Source organism: Xenopus tropicalis, chromosome 6 (genome assembly GCF_000004195.4).
Source record: "Xenopus tropicalis strain Nigerian chromosome 6, UCB_Xtro_10.0, whole genome shotgun sequence".
In the NCBI taxonomy this organism is placed as follows: Eukaryota; Metazoa; Chordata; class Amphibia; order Anura; family Pipidae; genus Xenopus; species Xenopus tropicalis.
In genome coordinates, this window is record NC_030682.2 from 86,275,409 (window position 1) to 86,298,228 (window position 22,820).

The 22,820-nt window shown below is 40.2% G+C and overlaps 1 protein-coding gene and 1 long non-coding RNA gene across 2 annotated transcripts in view; one reads left to right on the forward strand and one right to left on the reverse strand.

Annotated features, from left to right (window-relative positions):
- Positions 1–1,010: 1,010 nt before the first annotated feature.
- Positions 1,011–5,143, reverse strand: LOC116411474. Its single transcript, XR_004223122.1, has 2 exons — positions 5,057–5,143; positions 1,011–1,288 (listed from the first exon to the last, which is right to left on the reverse strand). It is a non-coding gene; the product is annotated as an uncharacterized LOC116411474 (long non-coding RNA).
- A 197-nt stretch (positions 5,144–5,340) lies between these two features.
- gmds (GDP-mannose 4,6-dehydratase) overlaps positions 5,341–22,820 on the forward strand; it is a 363,184-nt gene continuing 345,704 nt past the window's right edge. Inside the window, 2 exon segments of the mRNA NM_001037253.1 lie at positions 5,341–5,502; positions 5,597–5,756. Of these exon segments, the coding sequence (NP_001032330.1) occupies positions 5,664–5,756 (93 nt within the window). The 5' untranslated portion in view covers positions 5,341–5,502; positions 5,597–5,663.

A 22,820-nucleotide genomic window follows, 5' to 3' on the forward strand; every position in this document is an offset into this window, starting at 1 on the left:
GGGCACCCAAACAGAGATATTACATCAATACTTAGTTGAGCCTCTTCAAATGTTACAGCCTCTAGACGGCTCCTATAGCCTTTGATGAATGTCTGGATTCTGGATGGCAGTATTTTTGACCATTTGTCCATACAAAATCTCTTCAGTTCAGGTAAATTTGATGGCTGCCGAACATTTTGTTATGACCAAATAACTCCATTTTTATACAGATGTTTTTTGGTAAATTGCGCAGATTTGAATTATGATGTACAAATACACCATCTGCGTCAAGATGTTCTAGCACGTAATCTTTGGGCTGTCTGTAACCATTCTCACAATCCTCCGCATATACCTGTCCTGTATTTTTTGGCTTGCCAGACCTGGGATTACAGCAACTGTGCCTGTGGCCTTCCATTTCCCGATTAGATTCCTTACTGTTGAAACTGTCAGTTTAAACCTTTGAGATAGCTTTTTGTAGCCTTCCCCTAAACCATGCTACTGAACAATTTTTGTTTTCACATCTTTTGAGAGTTGCTTTGAGGATCCCATGCTGTCACTCTTCAGAGGAAAGTCAAACTGAAGCACAACTTGCAATTGGCCACCTTAAATACACTTTTCATAATTCGACACACCTGCCTACGAAGTTCAAGACTTAACAAGCTAATCAATTTGGTGTTGTCAGTAATCAGTATTAAGCAGTTACATGCATTTAAATTAACAAATTTACAAGCAAACAAAAGGAATTCTGGGAGTGAATTCCAAACTCTTAAAAAAATCCCATTTACATGGGTTTATCCTATAGCCTATAGGATAAACCCATGTAAATGGGATTTTTTTAAGAGTTTGGAATTCACTCCCAGAATTCCTTTTGTTTGCTTTTGTCTCCTCAACCTAATTTATTCAAATTTACAAGGGTACCCAAATTTTTGCACAGCCAGTTTTTCACATTTAATTTCATACAGCTAAATGCTGCTTCACTAAAAATATTTGTTCAGAAACACCCCAGTACTCAGATGTTCCTGGGAAAGACATACCACTGTTATCTTTTTTATTTTTGAAAGTGAAGGAATTATGCAGGCTGAGAGAGGTTCCCAAACTTTTACATATGATTGTATATTCATGCCCAGTGGACATATTGATAAGTTCATTCAGGTGTATGTAAAGTTACACTGATGATGCTTTTGTCTTCTAGTGGGTTTGTATGGAATCCATTCAGCTTTCGAAACTCTCCTTACTGGGTGTGATCCTAGTATCAAATTCGCCCTTTAGGCCAGTACAGCTTAGGTGTTGTTCCTGGATATGCTTGTCTCTGTAGAGGGAGAGAAAGATCAATAATAATTTCCTTTTACGGTTTCAACCAAAAGAATATCCCAAGTTTCCTTTTTTATGTTAAATTGTGCTAAATTAACGTATTCAAGCTTGAATACAGAACTGCTTTCGGGTAACCTATAGTTTCTCCTACTCCCATGTAACTGGGAGCTGGACTTGGATTTCTTACTGTTTAGGGCAGTGGTACATGGGGAGGAGCAGTGTCCTTAAATCATGCGCAGCTCAGCTGGCTGGAGTGTTTACAAACATCTTCAACCTCTTCATCTCTCCGTCTGTAGTCCCAGCCTGCTTCAAAATGGCTACCATCGTCCCGGTACCCAAAACATCCAGAGTCTCATCACTGAATGACTGGCCACCGGTAGCCCTGACCCCCATCGTGAGCAAATGCTCATGATGGACATCTATAGGTAGCGGTGCCTGAGGAAAGCGGAGAGGATCATCAGACTCCAGTCACCCTAGCCACAGACTGTTCAAACTACTTCTGTCAGGCAGGAGATATAGTAGCATCCAGTCCCGAACCAGCAGGCTGAGGGACAGCTGAGGGTGCATTGCACCTGAGGAAGGGGTCGCCCCTGAAAGCTTGTGCTGTTTTGCTCATTTCTGCAAATAAATGATTTAAAGGCATTGCCGACACAACTGGTGTGCTTCTTTCCCTTTGCAAAGCTACATGGAGAACATGTATGTAAGTGGTGTGCTGAAGATTTTTCTTTATGTGGACAGCTTTTTCCATCACGCCATCAGACTGCTGAACACTGACCACTAACACTTCATAGACACTTCAGCAACACTACAACACTATTCATGTGCACTCATTTTTATATATGCCTACTCATGTGCATATTTATTCTATATTTTGTACTTCACTGCTGCTTGTGAAGCTTGCACCCAAGAATTTCACTCACATGTACTATACCAGTGTACCAGTAATATGATGTGACAATAAAAGTGATTTGATTTGGAAGAATAGTTGCCCTGCGACAAATCTTCGTTGTCGCTGGTGACTAATCTCCCCGCAAAGCCATCCCACCGGCTAGAATGTAAATCGCCGGTGTGATGGCATAAGTATCGCTGCAATGTCCCACAGTCGCCCGAATTTTCCTGAAAAATGAAGAACACTGCTAGTCCCATGTGAAATTTCAAAGTTAAATATAAAATAAAAACTGCATTTTTACTTCCTTATATGATGTCACACATAGTACTGGCAGCAGACCTAACTCCTATTGGCTGTGTCTCCAGTCAGTCTGACACTGCTTCCTGTGCTGCAAATCTAACATAACAGTATGATAGATTTGTCATATGCTAAGGCTGTTTGCCTATGCCATTCAAAGGGAGAAATGTAAGCAAATAGGAAGTTCTCAGTGTGTCAGGTTTAAAATAGGCCACTCCAATCCATTCAGAAAAGTGATCAAAGAGACAGGAGGACTGATTTAGCAGGTATAAAAAGTAGCTTTTACAGTGGCCTTTAATTTTTTTTTTTTTATTGAAAATGGATTTTCTATCATGCTAAGAACATTGTTGGTGATTTACTAAGATTTGGACATTGAAGGTGAACAACCCCATTTAAGTGGTGTAGCTTATCACAGAACATTCATTCGCTGCTGCACTGTTAGCTTTTATACATATTGGTGGAAGCAGTCAATTTGTTTCTTAAAACAAAAAAACTCTATATTGACATTATATAGGTGGAATCTTCCACATTCCTTAAAGCTAGGTCTTAAATAAGATTGCCCTGTCCCAACACATTGGGACTGGCAATCTGGATTTTGGTAAATGCAAGAGGGGCTGCTGTAAGATACCACAGAAACGTTTTAGTGCTCTGGTGGGATGCTGTTTGGGCCTCTGTGTACTTAAAGCAATCGTGGTCCAGCCTTGTTCTGGGGTATGCTTTTGTGTAACAACGTATATGACAGTAGATGTGGGCACAGGACAGTAGCTTCTTATCAGTATATTTGGGTTTATTGGAATATATATGCATTGCTACACCCCCCCCCCTTCAACTGAAGCCCAGTCCATTTGCCATCAAGCCTCTCTTGGGGTCTATTATTCAGAAATGTCTTACAGTTCACTCATTTGTGATATGTACTGATATGATCAAGATTCCTGAATGTCTGTAGAGTGAAATGAGGCCTAAACAGATCTATCATTATCTTCTATTGCGTTTAGTCACAAAACTATACATTGAATCCAAGTATTTTTAGTGATTCCTGAAATTTTTGCTAAAACATGGTTTTGAACGAGAGAACTAGGGTTAAGTAAATGGAAGTGGGCTGAAAGTGCACCGAATAATCATGGCCAGATTTCTGTGGCACAAACCCAGAGGCTGGCACCCTTTACTGCCCTCGCCCCACCCCCAGAATCGCATGCATGCGCATTGGATGACTTACACCTAGAGCACAGGGGACATGCACCGGGTCTGCTGTGCTCCAGCTGGAAGCAACGCAATGTGTGGCATGCTGCCCCTTAACTTGTGCCGCCTAGGCCCGGGCCTTTGTCATAAATCCAGCGCTGGAAATAGGGTTGCTGACACTATGGCCATCAAAGAGAACTATTGAGCTGGTATTGGTAAAAAAAAAACTAGTCCAAAAACTGAACTCAGGAATTTAAGGCTATGCATAGGGCTGGGCGATATACCGTTTAATACCGAATACCGGTGTTTTTGGTTTTTTTTTTTTAAAACTATATTCATTTTTCAGATACCGCAATACCGGGGTGTCAGGGTCCTCAACCGTGCGGCCCGGTCTTGCGCGCCTCCTTGCGTGCGCACGTCCCGTTGTCCGCGAGACGGTGCGTCAAAGCGCATGTACATGTCAAAGTGTGCCCGTCCACGATGCGCTGACAGCGCTGGTTCTGCGCATGCGTGGGGGGTATTTAAAGCTATCAAACGCCTCCTCCTGTGCTATGTTGTCTGCGGCCTTGCCTGGGAAACTAAGCCTGCCTGATTTACCTTACGACTTTCTGTTGCCGATCCTTCGCTTGCCTGACTCTGATTTTCAATACTGCAGTAATTATTCTCTAATTTATTAGGAAATGGGGTTAACACCTAATCATGCATGGAAAAAAAAATACCGTCAAATACCGTGACACCGATATAATTTTGAAAAATACCGTGATATAAATTTTTGGTCATACCGCCCAGCTCTAGCTATGCGTAACATAAGGGAAATAATTGTAACCAGGGGCCCTAACCTTTGTACAGTTTTTGATACAGATTAATAAACAGCTTTGGGTCTGAGTGGAGGGGGGGGGTTCAATAACTTTTACTTGCCTCAACGGCATAAATATATAAATTGAAGATTATTTTGAGTTTGAATCAACCCTTAAAAATTGTAGGTTTGCATACACCTTATGTAATACTTTGAGACCAACATTACAATGCGTATTTAGACCAACTGTCTGTACCGCAAGGCATATTAGAGCGCTGCTCTGTGATAGACGAAACACGCTTTGTGGTGACGGGTGAAGAGCAGCAGCCTTCACAGAACTCCAGCCAATTTGTGTCAAATTTTCTTTTCCAGGATACAACACCGGCAGTTGCGGATGTAGCAGCCCAGTGCGGCGCCAGCAGTAATAAAACCACTTACCCCTTTGTTTAGCTGGGCTCTGTAGCCCGGCTGTACTGATGCCAGCATTGGCGGGGCTCGGGGGCTGGCTAACCCCTGGCCTGGGCGCTCCTGTATGATTTGCATGCATAAGCCGATTAGTAAAGTGGAGCGATGATGCAGCGCATCCACGTTTCAAACACACCTACCATTCTCCATCCCCAGCCGGCGGATCTGGAAGCAGGAGGTGGGGCAAGATCCCGGATCTTATCAGGGCCTTGTGCGCCTGACTGCTCTTATGGCTTCTGATTGGTTGGTGAAGGAGCCGCTGCATTCAATCTTAACCAGGAAGAGAAACATCATAGGAGAGAGATACCTTATTCGCTTTTTGCATTGCCCATCTTTATGGCAGTCTGTCTCACCCTGCGCCATGTGGCATCATTTCTAATCTGTACATTATCTTGTGGGACGTTTCTGTGAAAGCCCCATTAATCACAGTGTCGCACCATGTGCAGTCGAATAGCCCCCAGTTATTACTAGTACCTTGGTACCTTTAGGTGTTCTTTTGGTGTGGCTACCAGCTAGTGACCTCCCACTACTGAACGATACCGGCTAAGTGGCAACTACTGGTGCTAAGAGCCACCTATTGTTACAGGTAGGCGTATTACAATTGACATTAATGCTTGCTGTCCCCGCCCACTCTACCTGAGGTAGACACCTGTAGTACAACCTGTCACTTCCTTTCTCAGCGCCCTGACCTGCCTGACCGTACTCGGCTCTTACAGACCTCAGCCTTATACACTCCAAACAAAAAGGATGGCAGACAACCAGGGAAATTGCTCAGGCTCTCCTTCCAATGGCGCAGGGAAGTCAAGAAAAGTGGCCCTCATCACCGGAATTACTGGCCAGGTAGGACTACTACTTCTGTCTCTTGCCACAGGGATGCTCAGCCTTTTGTAAGCCTATGAGTAAATCACTGCTAACTCGGGGACCAAGACTAAACATTTTGAAAATAGATGTACAATGGCAATAAATTGCAGGACTTTCTTCATCAACTATGTGACAAAACACAGGCTGGGGCTGGCAGCATCATCTTACATTTCACTGAATAGTTAGTGGCTGACATTGTATCTATAAATATATAGTTCCAAGTGTTAATAGCTTGAAATAAGATATATATAATATAACAAAAATGTTGGCACTCACGTTACCGATGTAAATAGATGCCTGGGTGCAGTCCTCATAGAATAATCGGTAGGTAGAGCAACAAACAGAAGCCACTATATATAACTATGTATATAGTGCAACAAACAGAAGCTGCTCTCACAGGACTTAGGACAAAATAAAGAAAATATATTGGATAGGGGAAACTGATGTTTCGGCTGTAACACCAGCTTTTTGAGAAACTTTTAGAAAGTTTCTCAAATTTGAGAAAAGCTGGTGTTACAGCCGAAATGTCAGCTTCCCCTATCCAATATATTTTCTTTATTTTGTCCTAAGTCCTGTGAGAGCGGCTTCTGTTTGTTGCACTATATATATTGAAAATTGCATTTTGCTATTAAAAGCCTGCAGTTAGAGCACAGATCTGTCTGTGCTACAAAAGTGTACTTTATCATTAGAAGTTACTATGATTCATGAAAGTTTCTCAGATGAAGCTGACAAGGAAATGCACTGCTAATTTTTCTATGTGAACACGTGGCTGAGCATTAGTAATTGTAACTTGAAAGGTCATGGGTCATGAGTTGTCATTGTTCCTCCAGTAAGAATAACCAGTAAAATTTGATGGTGATATGGTTGTATACATGCTCTGCATATTAGATACTAAAAATGGTTTTAATTAAGCAATATTATGTTACTTAAAGGGATCATTATTTTCAGTGTAAGAGGACATTTGATTTACATTACCTTTATAATTTACCAGCACTTGAATTCTAACTATAATTTGCATCTATCAACCTTTTCAGCACCACGCTCTAGTTTGTGTAGAATGGTGGAAGTTGTAATTAGGGACTCACTAATTCCATTGTTTTTGTGGTATGGTATTTGGTGTTTGGCCACATCCTAAACTAAATCCAACCATAATTTGCAGGCATAAAAAATTGCAAGAACTATGAATAAAATTTTTTTCACTATAAGATCTTTGAAACTCAGGTGTTGCTTAAGAGGTTTCCTCAATCTGAGGAATTGATGCCTATAAAAATATACATATTTATATGCTGTAGATCTATATTCTATCTATCTATAGATTGAAAAAATATATAAGATATTCTGTGCACTAAGCTACTGTACTAGGAAATGCTGTTCCCTTTAACCAAAACAGTGATTGTTTCTCCATGTATTGCAATATATTCAAGCTAGCCAACTAGTCATCCCCATAAGGCGCCTCGAGAAACTCTCCTCAGGCGGCAGTGCCTGGCAAATTACCATGAAAAGCCGTTCCTGGTAACTTAAAGAGCCAAAATTAAGATTTTTAAATGGGAATTTCATCTCTTCTTGTGGCATCAACTTTACCTCCTCAGACAGCCAGGACCCATGAGGCAGTGCTGCCTATGCTTAGGGGGCCATTTACTAATTGTCGGATTTGTTTTTTTTTTTTATAATTCCGATTTTTGGCGCTAAAAGTCACAGAAAAAAAGTTGAGACTTTTCCGAAATTTACTATGTGTCCAAACGGCTGAAAATCTGAATCTGACAATTCGCCAGCTAAAACTTGCTGAGATCTGTAGAAGTCAATGGCAGATGTCCCTTCCCTGGAAGATTCTTCTTTTACTTTGATACTTTAGAGCAGTGCTGTCCAATTTGCCTGCCCTATGCTGCCTGTGTGCTATACTCTGCCTGCCCTATGCTGCCTGTGTGTGCCATACTCTGCCTGCCCTATGCTGCCTGTGTGTGCCATACTTTGCCTGCCCTATAATCCCTGTGTACCATACTCTGCCTGCCAATGCTGCATGTGTGTGCAATACTCTGCCTACCCTGTGCTGCCTGTGTGTGCCATACTCTGCCTGCCCTATGCTGCCTGTGTGTGCCATACTCAGCCTGTCCTATGTTGCCTGTGTGTGCCATACTCTGCCTGCCCTATGCTGCCTGTGTGTGCCATACTCAGCCTGTCCTATGTTGCCTGCATGTGCTTTACTCTGCCTACTCATGTTACCTGTGTGTGCCATACACTCTCTGCCCTATTCTGCCTTTAAGAGGTTAACCTGGCAGGGGTTTGTTCTGGAAGTTTGTCAATATTTGGAAATAGTCATTATATGGTCTCTAAGGTGTGTAAATATGTGCTGGGTGTGCTGTGCTATCCACAGGGGAGGCATATGGATTTAAGGGTATGTCTTAATATGAAATAATACATTTCTTTGACATATGAATGAAGGGTAATATCCCTGCAGTGAGCACTACCGTTTGGGTTTTTGCTGCGCTACCACCATTAATGTGGGTATGGTCCTGAAAGCTCTTGTGAAGTGGGTGTTTGAAGCGGGTGCAGTTTAAAAAAAGGGGGAGTGGTCAAAACTAACCTTGCATGTGATCTATCACACGTTTAGGACTCATATCAGGCTTCAGGTCAATGATGGTACTTTTCCAGCAATTTGTTCCCTCTAATCCCATTTACACTACATGCACTTGCGGTTGGTCTGAAGTCTCTTCTTTGAATGAGTCCAAAGGGTAATTTTCATTTTACAACATAGTTATTTAGAACCATATTATATGGCTGTTAATCTGTCTATGAGGCATTTGAATTAATGCCTCAGGCCAAAATTGTATTACTGGTCAACTTCAAACAGGAAGGGTCTGTACCTTAGTAAAATGCATGCCAACATATGCTATTAAAATGCTTTCTCATAAAATTGTTTTAATATATCTGTTTAATGCCCCACTTTCTTTGTTTCTTGTTGAATTTGTATGCAGAGTCTGGGATCCAGTATAAAAACAATGATCACATATTTGCTGACTCAATTCTGCTCTGCACTTTCTGAAATGTCTGCAGTGTATCTACATGTCATTTCTGTCCAGTGTGCAGAATAGATTTCTCTATAGTGCACCTGCATCTGTGCCCGGGGGCCTGCCCACTAAATATTGTAGGTACAAGTGACAGGTCAGTATATATGTATATATACACTGATAAAGCCAAGTTCCCATGCCCAATGTACATACAAATCTTTTATAAGTTAATAAGTTTATTAGTAAATGATGAAATTCCTGTTTGGTGTGTAAGCGCACAAGGTGTGTCAGTGATCTTAAATCTATATGTATGAACAGGCAAAACCAGGAAACCCACTACCAATGTAGTTGTTTTAATGTTAAAAGAAGATACTGAAAAGAAATTATTATACTACTATTCACTAGAACACAATAGCTTGTAGCCACCTGAAGCATGTGTGATGCATATCTTGGGGAACCTGTTTGTCTAGTGGCTGTTTTTTTGTGTAGGTTTCCGTTAAATCCTCTTGGTTGACTGGAAGATTTTAGTGGTGAATAATCTGCAGTGGGGTAAATACAAGTTTATGTGAGTTTGTGTGACTTTACTAAGGCTGATAGGATCCAGTTATGTGATCTTTCAGCCATGCCTACAAGAATGCCAGATCATGCCCCTAACAATTTGTATTGAATTATATTCTCATACAACATGAAAGATGCCCATATGTACCAATAATGTCACATGAAATTATGCTTCATACAGTTATTGTAATGTTCTATGTACAGGTATGGGATCCCTTATCCGGAAACCCATTATCCAGAAAGTTCCGAATTGGGGAAAGGCCATGTCCCATAGACTCCATTATTAGCAAATTATTCTAATTTTTAAAAATTTCCTTTTTCTCTGTAATAATAATACAGAACCTTGTACTTAATCCCAACTAAGATGTAATTAATCCTTATTGAAGGCAAAACAGTCCTGGATTTATCAGGGCTGTGGAGTCGGAGTCGAGGAGTCAGAGGCAATTTTGTGTACCTGGAGTCGGAGTCGGCAAAAAATGAACCGACTCCTACTAAATTTAAATGGGAATAAAAAAAATAAATAAAGCAAGTTTAAATGTCCCAATTCACAAACAGTCATAATTAATTACTTCTCTGCTATAAGAATAAAGCCCAATGCACACAGTGCATAAACGAACACGTTGAGTGACCACGAAGCATGCTTTTCATTGACTGTATGAATATATAAAATACATTAGCATATTAAAAACAGAGGAGTCGGAGAATTTATCTACCGACTCCACAGCCCTGGGATTTATTCAATAATTAAATGATTTTTAGCAGACTTAAGTTATGGAGATCCAAATTACGGAAAGAAAATAATATATTTCAATGTACCAGTGCATCAGCAGGTTAGGAAATGAAGAAGAACTTCTTCCTTTTGTTCCAATTGTTAATTCGCTCTCCACAAATAATACCCACAATACTATGTGGGGCCCCTCATAAACTCCATATTTTTGGCCCGCAGGCCAATCGGACAGAGAAAGTACTTTGTCGACCTGTTTTTGCCTATGGTTCTTTACTAACTTACCCAGTTTGTATTTTCTCACTTGCTGAAAAGCTATGTGCCTCTTTATTAAAGAGTAGTGCTTAAAATTTTCGCATGCCTAATAATTTAACCTTTCTGTCTCAATAATTGTTTAAGGAGTATTTTCATGAACATATTTTTAGATGAAATCTCTAGATAGTTTGGTTTGCTTCCCATAACTTTGAATCAATAGAGTAGAGAGAGGGACCTATATTAGTGAAAGTATTTGAACTGTAAGTCTGTGTAGTTTTGGTTTACTTTTAAGTGTAGTCTATGCACCGTTACAACTGATTCAGAAGTGGATTCCACAACTTCCCAGCTCCCAAAAATGCTCCTCAAAACCATTTCCACACCTTAAAGAATAACTAACCCCCACACAGGCAAAAGCCCCATAGCTTTCCCATGAATTGCCCCCCTCCCTGCTCCCTCTCTGCAAAATCTTTTAGATAGAAAAGTGTCCCATAGTTCATAGGCGCCATCTTCTGGATCTTTGGAACCTTTTCTTTCATAACTTCGGAAATTTTCAATCCGAACAATCCAAAATTCGGACTTTCATGAATGGGCCCCCTGGAGTAAGAGTAACAGAAAAGCCTGCTTATTCTCAATGTAAATACCGTGGTAACAGCCACAAACACCTGTTCTAAAGATGGGGATAAATATTGTTGCGTGTGCAATCTTACAGAAGAGAGCACTCAATATGCAGTTTAACTTCTTTGATGAAACTTTATTATAGACTGGTAGACACAACATATTTTGGGCACATTGGTGCCCTTTCTTAAGTGTAACAAAACATAACACAGTTATCTCACATACCCCTCACTCAACAAACACCACTCCACATCACTCACTTACCTCTTCCAACAAACAGAACACAGTTACCTTTTAAAGGAAAAATAACACTAAAAAATTTTAAGTAAAAAATCTATTCTACCCTGCCCCAATAATTGCCCTATCCTGCAAACCATGTATTATTTTGAATGCTTTAGTACAAAATACCTGTTAAAACTTGGCTTCCGGTCATTTGAAGAAAGGCGATACAGCGATGCAGGGGGAAGCAGCCACTATGTGGTGATCGATTGATCGAGTCTAGCCTTGCTTCTGTATAGGAAGGAGTCAGGCTAGGCTTGTTCAATCGATCGCCGCATAGTGGATGCTTCCCCCAATACTACCCCTGCATCACCGTATCGCCTTTTTTCAAATGACCGGAAGCCAAGTTTTAACAGGTATTTTGTACTAAAGCATTAAAAATAATAAATAGTTTGCAGGATAGGGCAATTATTGGGGCAGGGTAGAATAGATTTTTTACTTTAAAAAATTTTAGTGTTACTTTTTCCTTTAAACACACACTCCACCCCATAAAGTTCAGGTGAATTATTGGTCCAATAAAGTGAGATTACATCAAGTTTATTATGCATGTTGCACTATTATCTGGCCATGATCCAAAAATAAAGGGTCCAAACAGACATTAAGTCCAAAAGATCCAAAGGTCCAAAGCTGCCTAAAGGACATGCCAACCCCCAAAATAAGTTTTTGTATAATAAAATAAACCATCCAATATGAATTAAAAAATGTTAATGCTTTAAAAGTTATTTGTAAATGTAATTGCTTTTGAAAGCAGCATTTGCTGAACTCCTGTGTAACTCCTTGTGCTACGTTTTGCCAGAGCCAACAGGGCAGAGAAACAGAATACTGTAAACACTGCTTTTATAGCAGTTACATATACAGATAACTCAAAAACAATTACAAATTTGTAATGAATGTGTATTGCAAAGTTGCTTAGAATTTTGTTTTTTTTTTAGGCAAAAATTATATTCTGGGTTGAATTGTCCTTTAGGTGTCCATACACACTATTGTTTAAGCAGTTTCTTTCAGAAAAGTGTTCCAAAAGGTATACTAAATACCACAAATATATCCACACCTGTTAAAGGAAAAAAACAAGAGATAGAAACCTGAAGGCACAACAGTACTGCACAAAGTATGTCTACCAACAAGAAACATATTATAAAAACAGAATACACACTAGCAAATTAAATCTTACCATTATCTTTAGGTGTTTAAGCTGCTGGTGCATTATAAATTTATATATTCAGGACCTGATAAAACTCCAAGTATAATTTAATCCATCAGGATTTAAGGTGTTCAACTTTTTGATCAATTTGCCTTCTTTTTTGTAGAAGTCTTTTAAGCCTGTTATAACGTCTCCTATCAGGTGCCGCCTTATCCAAAATACAAGATAGGAAGAGTTGTAAGTGGCATATGTTTTTTTTTTAATTTCATTACCCTTTGTTGGGTGAAAAATCTTAGAGCCTTCAATTACTGCAGAGCAACAATAGCATCCTAAGAACAAAAAAGTAGGTCTAATTGCTTATATTAATGTCCACCGGGAGATCAGTCACCCACAACAAATCCTCACTGGTAACTAATTTCTTCCAAATACCTTCCCACTGGCAATAATGTAAATTGCTGGTGGGAACAAATATGTGTTGCTTTAGCTTCCCGAGGTTGCCCGAAGTTTCCTTGGAAGCCGAAGAGACGCATATATTTTCCCACTAGCGCGGGGGGAAGGCATTTGAAGGTGATTAGTTGCCCCCGTTGTTGTGGTTTGTCATAGCCCTAAGTATAACATAGGAGACCTTCAACCTTTTCAGCTGCCTGTAATATTAATTCCTGCTTATAGCCTTTCTCCTAATGCTGTCTTGGCCTTTTCATTTTTCTGGCCTGGAGGAAATCTTTTTAGGTTGCACAAATTTCTCTTTCCTTGAGCGTGAAAATATTTGTGACTGTATGACTTATCACTGGTTACACATTTGTGCTTCCAAAATTTGGAAAGCATTCAGGTTTATTTCCACAAATATCTGCAATTTTTTTTCCTGCAGTATCAAATTATATAGATTATATAGATATAGCATTATTCATGGTTTTTAGTCAGGTTTGATTCCTTTTAGGGCATTATTTTTACATTTTGCTTTTGCCTTTGGTGAAGATCGAGCAGTGTTTGTTTCTGACTCTTCAATAGGTAATGGCTCCACCTTGAGGTAGATTGATGTAAGAGCAAATATTCCCAAACAGGTTTCCTCAATATTTTTTGTGTCAAGTACCTCATAAATTTCACTAAAGAAAGTAATCATTGTTGTTTTAAAACAGAAGATGTACAGCAATCATACTATTTAATCCATCTGCATGATTTTTTTCCCTCTATCATCATAGAATTTAAAAGCACACATTATTTAAATTAAATATTTTGACTATGTTTTTGTTTAAATTTCCTATAGATATGCAAGGCATTTTTACAAAGTGTGGGCAGCTGCACAAATTTGCCATTTTACGGTGGAAATATGAGCCAGAAAGGGTGCTTTTACTTTGTTTCATTAACCTTAAACTGTCCAACCTTGTGTTCTAGAACTATGCATCAACATACAGATACAGACACTGCACAAATTTTGTAACCACACTCATAATGACTGCGTTTGATAACAGTGTGCAGTGGGTGTTCCTAAACAAGCAAGATTTTGTGTTCAGAGATCATACCCTTTCACCACACTGTCCACAGGCATCAGCATAGTCACTTAACATATGCCTTACAGATTTATGTGACAAAAAGCAGTAAATTGAATATTATTGGCCCACACATATTCAGTTGTATTTCTGCTAATTAGAAAATCACTATGATTTTAATATCTTATAAAAAAACAAAAACACCTTTCTCTCTTACTAATATTCATATCAATATATATCACAAAACAGAATAAAGCTTCCAATTCTATACATGCCTGAGCAGTATAATGGATGCTGAAAAAGCAAATGTAAGTGATGGTGAAAAAAATATGTTCCTGGCAGGCTGTATTCTGCCATCTGCTTTTTCTACCTGTGGTCAGTAAGCCAAGCAGCTGAGAATACTGTAATATGACCGGAAACCAGGGCATTTATGACTTATTTCCTGTTATTGGCTTTCCTGAGAGAAGATGCCAAGTTTCACCAGACAGAGTACAGAAAGGCCACTGTGGGAGCCGTGACTTGTTTTGATAATCTAAAAAAAAGTGTTTCATGCTTGTGTAATTAGCTTTTTGTCCTTTTTTTAACAGACTAAAGATAGCATGTTGACTGGTTACTGACTGACCCATCTCAAAATGTCTGTACTCTTAGAATCATTTAATATAGAGTGAGGTTTATATTCTTCCATTTAGGGGAGGCAGAAAATGTGCTTTAAAATTCATATTTTGACTAGAGGAAAATGAAACAGGAATAGTAGCTGGTTACCTAGAAACCCTCTTTGAAGCAGATGCCAATGGGTACGTTTTGTTTAAATGTAGCTTAACAACAAGCCACTATGCTAGGAGCGCCTAATACACTGACATTATATTGGGGCTTTAACCCTTTAAGTGCCAGCCGAATTCGTCATTTCAGTTCCCCCCAGTGCCAGACGTTTTTTAAGCATTTTGTACTCATTCACTTTAAAAATGTTTTTTGGTAGGAAAACCTCCATGAAACTAGGGAAATTATATATCGTTTTTTTCGTCACTAATTGGGCTTCGACATACATACCAAATTTTATAATTTTTCTGGAGATATGATGTGTATTTTGGGTGAAATATGTAAAAAAAAAATAAAATTATGAAAAATTTCTGTATATTTTGAGTTTTTTTTCCATAGAAAAGTTAATTTTACACACTTTTTTTTGTTGTTTGTAAAAGCCCTGATACTCCCAAGTCCAACGATACCAAATATGTGGTGGTACCCCACAGTTCCTGTCCAGAAGTAACCCCCAAACTAAAGCAATACTTAGTACAATATCACACCAGAACAAAGCGGAAAAGCGCTTGTAACAGTTGATGCAGCATAACTTATATGTAAATCTAGAATATCCCCTCATGTTTGGTATCTTTAGAAACTACAGACCTTCAGGTTTCCAGGTGCAATGTAGTTTTCACTCAAAAGCCAAATACCTTTTGTCAGTGCATTGTGAAATTTGGAACTTTTTTTGACATTTTTTTTTTTTTTCTAAAACGTAAACTTGGACGCATGATCAAATGTGGATTTGACAAAAAAAAATCTCATAAAAATTTTCTAACAAAGGCAAATTTGAAAGACAAACTTCTCCTGAATAAAATGATGCCCCATATGTATGGGTGCACATAAAGACATGGGCATCAAACACTCCAAAGCAGGGGCAATGCACAAGGGCAATTACAGCTAAAAATGTGGGTGCTGTGCTCCATGTGCACTACCTGCAGTTTTTCAGTGTTAACCCCCCCTACTTGTGAAATAACCCCCACAAACTATATATGTCTGAAAAGTGCACACCTTCAGCTATTCAGAGACGCCACTCTCCTCTTTCTACATGGAAAATTGTGGCCGCAGTCCCTTGCAGAAGTCAGCGCTTTGGTCAGAAATCAAGAAAAAAACAGATACAAACCTAGATTTCTCCCCAAAATCTCCATGGCAACTACTAAAAACTTACTAAACATCAATCTGCAAGTTCCCCTGAATAAAACGATACCCCATATGTATGGGTGCACATAAAGACGTGGCCACCAAATGCCCCAAAACAGGGGCAATGCATAAGGGCAATTTCAGTTGAAATTTTGGGGGCTGCACTCTATGTGCACTTCCTGCAGTTTTTCAGTGTTAACCCCCCCTACCTGTAAAATAACCCCCACAAACTATATATTTCTGAAAAGTGCACACCTTCAGCTATTCAGAAACACCACTCTCCTCTTTCTACATGGAAAATTGTGGCCGCAGTCCCTTGCAGAAGTCAGCGCTTTGGTCAGAAATCAAGAAAAAAACAGATACAAACCTAGATTTCTCCCCAAAATCTCCATGGCAACTACTAAAAACTTACTAAACATCAATCTGCAAGTTCCCCTGAATAAAACGATACCCCATATGTATGGGTGCACATAAAGACGTGGCCACCAAATGCCCCAAAACAGGGGCAATGCATAAGGGCAATTTCAGTTGAAATTTTGGGGGCTGCACTCTATGTGCACTTCCTGCAGTTTTTCAGTGTTAACCCCCCCTACCTGTAAAATAACCCCCACAAACTATATATTTCTGAAAAGTGCACACCTTCAGCTATTCAGAGACACCACTCTCCTCTTTCTACATGGAAAATTGTGGCCGCAGTCCCTTGCAGAAGTCAGCACTTTGGTCAGAAATCAAGAAAAAAACAGATACAAACCGAGATTTCTCCCCAAAATCTCCATGGCAACTACTAAAAACTTACTAAACATCAATCTGCAAGTTCCCCTGAATAAAACGATACCCCATATGTATGGGTGCACATAAAGACGTGGCCACCAAATGCCCCAAAACAGGGGCAATGCATAAGGGCAATTTCAGTTGAAATTTTGGGGGCTGCGCTCTATGTGCACTTCCTGCAGTTTTTCAGTGTTAACCCCCCCTACCTGTAAAATAACCCCCACAAACTATATATTTCTGAAAAGTGCACACCTTCAGCTATTCAGAGACGCCACTCTCCTCTTTCTACATGGAAAATTGTGGCCGCAGTCCCTTGCAGAAGTCAGCACTTTGGTCAGAAATCAAGAAAAAAACAGATACAAACCTAGATTTCTCCCCAAAATCTCCATGGCAACTACTAAAAACTTACTAAACATCAATCTGCAAGTTCCCCTGAATAAAACGATACCCCATATGTATGGGTGCACATAAAGACGTGGCCACCAAATGCCCCAAAACAGGGGCAATGCATAAGGGCAATTTCAGTTGAAATTTTGGGGGCTGCGCTCTATGTGCACTTCCTGCAGTTTTTCAGTGTTAACCCCCCCTACCTGTAAAATAACCCCCACAAACTATATATTTCTGAAAAGTGCACACCTTCAGCTATTCAGAGACGCCACTCTCCTCTTTCTACATGGAAAATTGTGGCCGCAGTCCCTTGCAGAAGTCAGCACTTTGGTCAGAAATCAAGAAAAAAACAGATACAAACCTAGATTTCTCCCCAAAATCTCCATGGCAACTACTAAAAACTTACTAAACATCAATCTGCAAGTTCCCCTGAATAAAACGATACCCCATATGTATGGGTGCACATAAAGACGTGGCCACCAAATGCCCCAAAACAGGGGCAATGCATAAGGGCAATTTCAGTTGAAATTTTGGGGGCTGCACTCTATGTGCACTTCCTGCAGTTTTTCAGTGTTAACCCCCCCTACCTGTAAAATAACCCCCACAAACTATATATTTCTGAAAAGTGCACACCTTCAGCTATTCAGAAACACCACTCTCCTCTTTCTACATGGAAAATTGTGGCCGCAGTCCCTTGCAGAAGTCAGCGCTTTGGTCAGAAATCAAGAAAAAAACAGATACAAACCTAGATTTCTCCCCAAAATCTCCATGGCAACTACCAAAAACTTACTAAACATCAATCTGCAAGTTCCCCTGAATAAAACGATACCCCATATGTATGGGTGCACATAAAGACGTGGCCACCAAATGCCCCAAAACAGGGGCAATGCATAAGGGCAATTTCAGTTGAAATTTTGGGGGCTGCACTCTATGTGCACTTCCTGCAGTTTTTCAGTGTTAACCCCCCCTACCTGTAAAATAACCCCCACAAACTATATATTTCTGAAAAGTGCACACCTTCAGCTATTCAGAAACACCACTCTCCTCTTTCTACATGGAAAATTGTGGCCGCAGTCCCTTGCAGAAGTCAGCGCTTTGGTCAGAAATCAAGAAAAAAACAGATACAAACCTAGATTTCTCCCCAAAATCTCCATGGCAACTACTAAAAACTTACTAAACATCAATCTGCAAGTTCCCCTGAATAAAACGATACCCCATATGTATGGGTGCACATAAAGACGTGGCCACCAAATGCCCCAAAACAGGGGCAATGCATAAGGGCAATTTCAGTTGAAATTTTGGGGGCTGCGCTCTATGTGCACTTCCTGCAGTTTTTCAGTGTTAACCCCCCCTACCTGTAAAATAACCCCCACAAACTATATATTTCTGAAAAGTGCACACCTTCAGCTATTCAGAGACGCCACTCTCCTCTTTCTACATGGAAAATTGTGGCCGCAGTCCCTTGCAGAAGTCAGCACTTTGGTCAGAAATCAAGAAAAAAACAGATACAAACCTAGATTTCTCCCCAAAATCTCCATGGCAACTACTAAAAACTTACTAAACATCAATCTGCAAGTTCCCCTGAATAAAACGATACCCCATATGTATGGGTGCACATAAAGACGTGGCCACCAAATGCCCCAAAACAGGGGCAATGCATAAGGGCAATTTCAGTTGAAATTTTGGGGGCTGCGCTCTATGTGCACTTCCTGCAGTTTTTCAGTGTTAACCCCCCCTACCTGTAAAATAACCCCCACAAACTATATATTTCTGAAAAGTGCACACCTTCAGCTATTCAGAGACGCCACTCTCCTCTTTCTACATGGAAAATTGTGGCCGCAGTCCCTTGCAGAAGTCAGCACTTTGGTCAGAAATCAAGAAAAAAACAGATACAAACCTAGATTTCTCCCCAAAATCTCCATGGCAACTACTAAAAACTTACTAAACATCAATCTGCAAGTTCCCCTGAATAAAACGATACCCCATATGTATGGGTGCACATAAAGACGTGGCCACCAAATGCCCCAAAACAGGGGCAATGCATAAGGGCAATTTCAGTTGAAATTTTGGGGGCTGCACTCTATGTGCACTTCCTGCAGTTTTTCAGTGTTAACCCCCCCTACCTGTAAAATAACCCCCACAAACTATATATTTCTGAAAAGTGCACACCTTCAGCTATTCAGAAACACCACTCTCCTCTTTCTACATGGAAAATTGTGGCCGCAGTCCCTTGCAGAAGTCAGCGCTTTGGTCAGAAATCAAGAAAAAAACAGATACAAACCTAGATTTCTCCCCAAAATCTCCATGGCAACTACCAAAAACTTACTAAACATCAATCTGCAAGTTCCCCTGAATAAAACGATACCCCATATGTATGGGTGCACATAAAGACGTGGCCACCAAATGCCCCAAAACAGGGGCAATGCATAAGGGCAATTTCAGTTGAAATTTTGGGGGCTGCACTCTATGTGCACTTCCTGCAGTTTTTCAGTGTTAACCCCCCCTACCTGTAAAATAACCCCCACAAACTATATATTTCTGAAAAGTGCACACCTTCAGCTATTCAGAAACACCACTCTCCTCTTTCTACATGGAAAATTGTGGCCGCAGTCCCTTGCAGAAGTCAGCGCTTTGGTCAGAAATCAAGAAAAAAACAGATACAAACCTAGATTTCTCCCCAAAATCTCCATGGCAACTACCAAAAACTTACTAAACATCAATCTGCAAGTTCCCCTGAATAAAACGATACCCCATATGTATGGGTGCACATAAAGACGTGGCCACCAAATGCCCCAAAACAGGGGCAATGCATTACAATGGGGCTGCAATTTATGTGCACATCTCAAAGTTTTTCAGACAAAATTGCCCCTTACCTGTGAAAAAACCCATATAAACTATACATTGATTAAAAATAGACAACTTCAGCTATTCAGAGACACCACTCTCCTCTTTCTACATGGAAAATTGTGGCCGTGGTCCCTTGCAGAAGTCAGCGCTTTGGTCAGAAATCAAGGAAAAACCAGATACAAACCTAGATTTCTCCCCAAAATCTCCATGGCAACTACCAAAAACTTACTAAACATCAATCTGCAAGTTCCCCTGAATAAAACGATATGCCATATGTATGGGTGCACATAAAGATGCAGCCACCAAATGCCCCAAAACAGGGGCAATGCATAATAATGGGGCTGCAATTTATGTGCACATCTCAAAGTTTTTCAGACAAAATTGCCCCTTACCTGTGAAAAAACCCATATAAACTATACATTGAAATAGACAACTTCAGCTATTTAGAAACACCATTCTTGGTTTTCTACAGGCAAAATTGTGGATGCAGTTCCCTATACAAGCTGGACTTTAGTCTGAAAAAAAATATAAAGTTAGATTTCTCCCCAAAATCTCAATGGCAACTATCAAAAAACTTGCTCAGTATCAATTAGCAAGTTACCCTGAATAAAATTACACCCCATATGTCTGGTTGCACATAAGTACATGGCCGCCAAACCTGAAAATGCATAATATTGGGGCTGCACTCTATGCACCCCTTGCAGTTTTTTAACTTTAACCCCCCCCCCCCCCCAAATAAACCCCTAAATTGTACTTTACTCACCTATTTCAGTTTAGCGGAGCATCTTTGATTTGAGTTCCATCTTTCCTGTGGTGTTATGATACCAGTTTTTTGCTTCTTCCTACACTACTTTAGAAATGACAAAATCTGCACCACATTTAGAAGGATATTTGCCAAAAAAATCCATAGTAATTTGGCCCATAAATGATGCAAGTGTCCTTAGAAGTTGCACTAAAGGTGCCAACAATAAAGCTTGGGGCATTAGCATCAGAGATAAAATTATGTGCACAATTACGTGCCGTGCAGCAGTCACCAGTGGCACACCAGTATTACGCAAAGTTTTTATATTTAGAGAGCCACTGCAACTTGTGTAACCTAACCAGAACATACAGTAGATATTCAATTTGTACTACAAGCACAAAAAACCGTAATGTATCTGTCATCCTGTGCTCAAGAACCTTTGCAAAAAACTTAAGGCCTACACTTACAGTAGTTAAATGCTGCCCAGAAATACAAAGTATATAATACAAAACTATGCACAGATAACTGCGCTGACAGGCATGCTTTTGAGGTGCCAGTAATAGGACTTGTGGCATCAGCTTTAGAGATAAAAACATCTCATTGATTCATCACACACCACAAGTTTTATCATGCGCCCTGTCAGTCACCCAGCACCTCAGTTCGCTATACCAACAGCACAATACAAGTCCTACCCCATAACCAAAGAAACACTGCAACTAGCCTGAATAACCATAGCTCAAACACAAAAATCTGAATGCCCAAGAACAAGTCTAAACAACCACAAGCTACAAGCACACACTGTTTTTCTGACAACCTGTGCAAAAAACAAAATCACATACCATAAAACCCTACTTTACTAAAAAAAAAAAAACTTTTGCCAATAATATGACACACCTTACCAAACTTTTCATCACATATATCTATAACCTAGTTATAAGTAAAGTACGGACCTGCCAGAATAGATAAACTCAATAAATAAAAAACAGCGTCACTTTGCCAGCACAGCTAAGTTTGGAGGCCTGCAACCTTGTGCATAAAAACCTAGAACATGCCAAGTCCACTATTCTGATATGCTAAATCCTTATTCCACCAACAAACCCAGAGAACCATAACCTACCTATAAAAACACAAAATTCAAGTCCTCTCATAGTGTACCACAGTATGGTACACTTCAAAACATGGGTGGAAACACAAAGCAGGCTTGCTAGGACACTTGGGACAATAATACCGGACATCTCGCCTAACACCCTTGGAACGGCAAACCTTACATTTTCTCTGGGCATATCTTTTATTAGGTGTTGGTGGAATTTGTGCTATAAAATGCTTACCCACCATTCGGGCAACATTGTCATTACCTGGCATGTCAGGAACCTCCTCTACATCACCAAACAACAAGGCAGGGAGCAACTGCAGCAAATAATTATAATAAGACAATCTGGGGCCTGGTACTGCCGCCTTGTAAACGACATAAGAATTATAAAGGGCCATTTGGATCATATAAATTGCTGCTTTTTTGTACCAGGCCCTGGTTTTTCGGGTGGCATTATAATAATGTTGTATTTGGTCGGATTTATCAACACCACCCATATGCTTACTATATTCTTTACTACACAGGGGCTTTGTTTTTGAGGGCCTACCGCCACTTCTGTGTTGGACAATCATGGTCTCATCGTGGATAGTAGTAAGCATAAGAACAACTTTGGTGTCTGAATATTTTATGGCCAAGAGCTCATTGCTTCTTAGAGCATGTACTTCTCCACGCTTCAGTTTCTTATCCAGCAATTCCCTGGGCAGTCCTTTGCGGTTACGGTGGACTGTGCCGCAGGCTGGGGTGTCCAAAGAATTTAGGGCTCTAAATAAAGGGATGCCTGTGTAAAAGTTATCCACGTATAAGTGGTAACCTCGGCCCAGCAGTGGAGTTATGAGCTCCCAAACAATTTTACCACTGGTAGTCAAGTCAGTGGGACAACCGGGGGGGTCCAAATTAGTGTCCTTTCCCTCATACAGCATGAAATAACTAGTGTAGCCCGTGCTGCTTTCACAGAGTTTGTAAAATTTAATCCCATAGCGAGAACGCTTACTAGGGATATATTGGCGAAATTTTAGGCGCCCTTTGAAGAGCAAAAGGGACTCATCTACACAGACATTTTGGGAGGGGGTGTAAACCTCTGCGAAGCGCTGAGACAGGCTATCTATAAGGGGCCTCAATTTATAAAGCCTGTCATAACCGGGCTCATTAGGGGCAACAGCCGTTGTGTTGTCGTTAAAGTGAAGAAACCGCAATAAAATTTGATAAC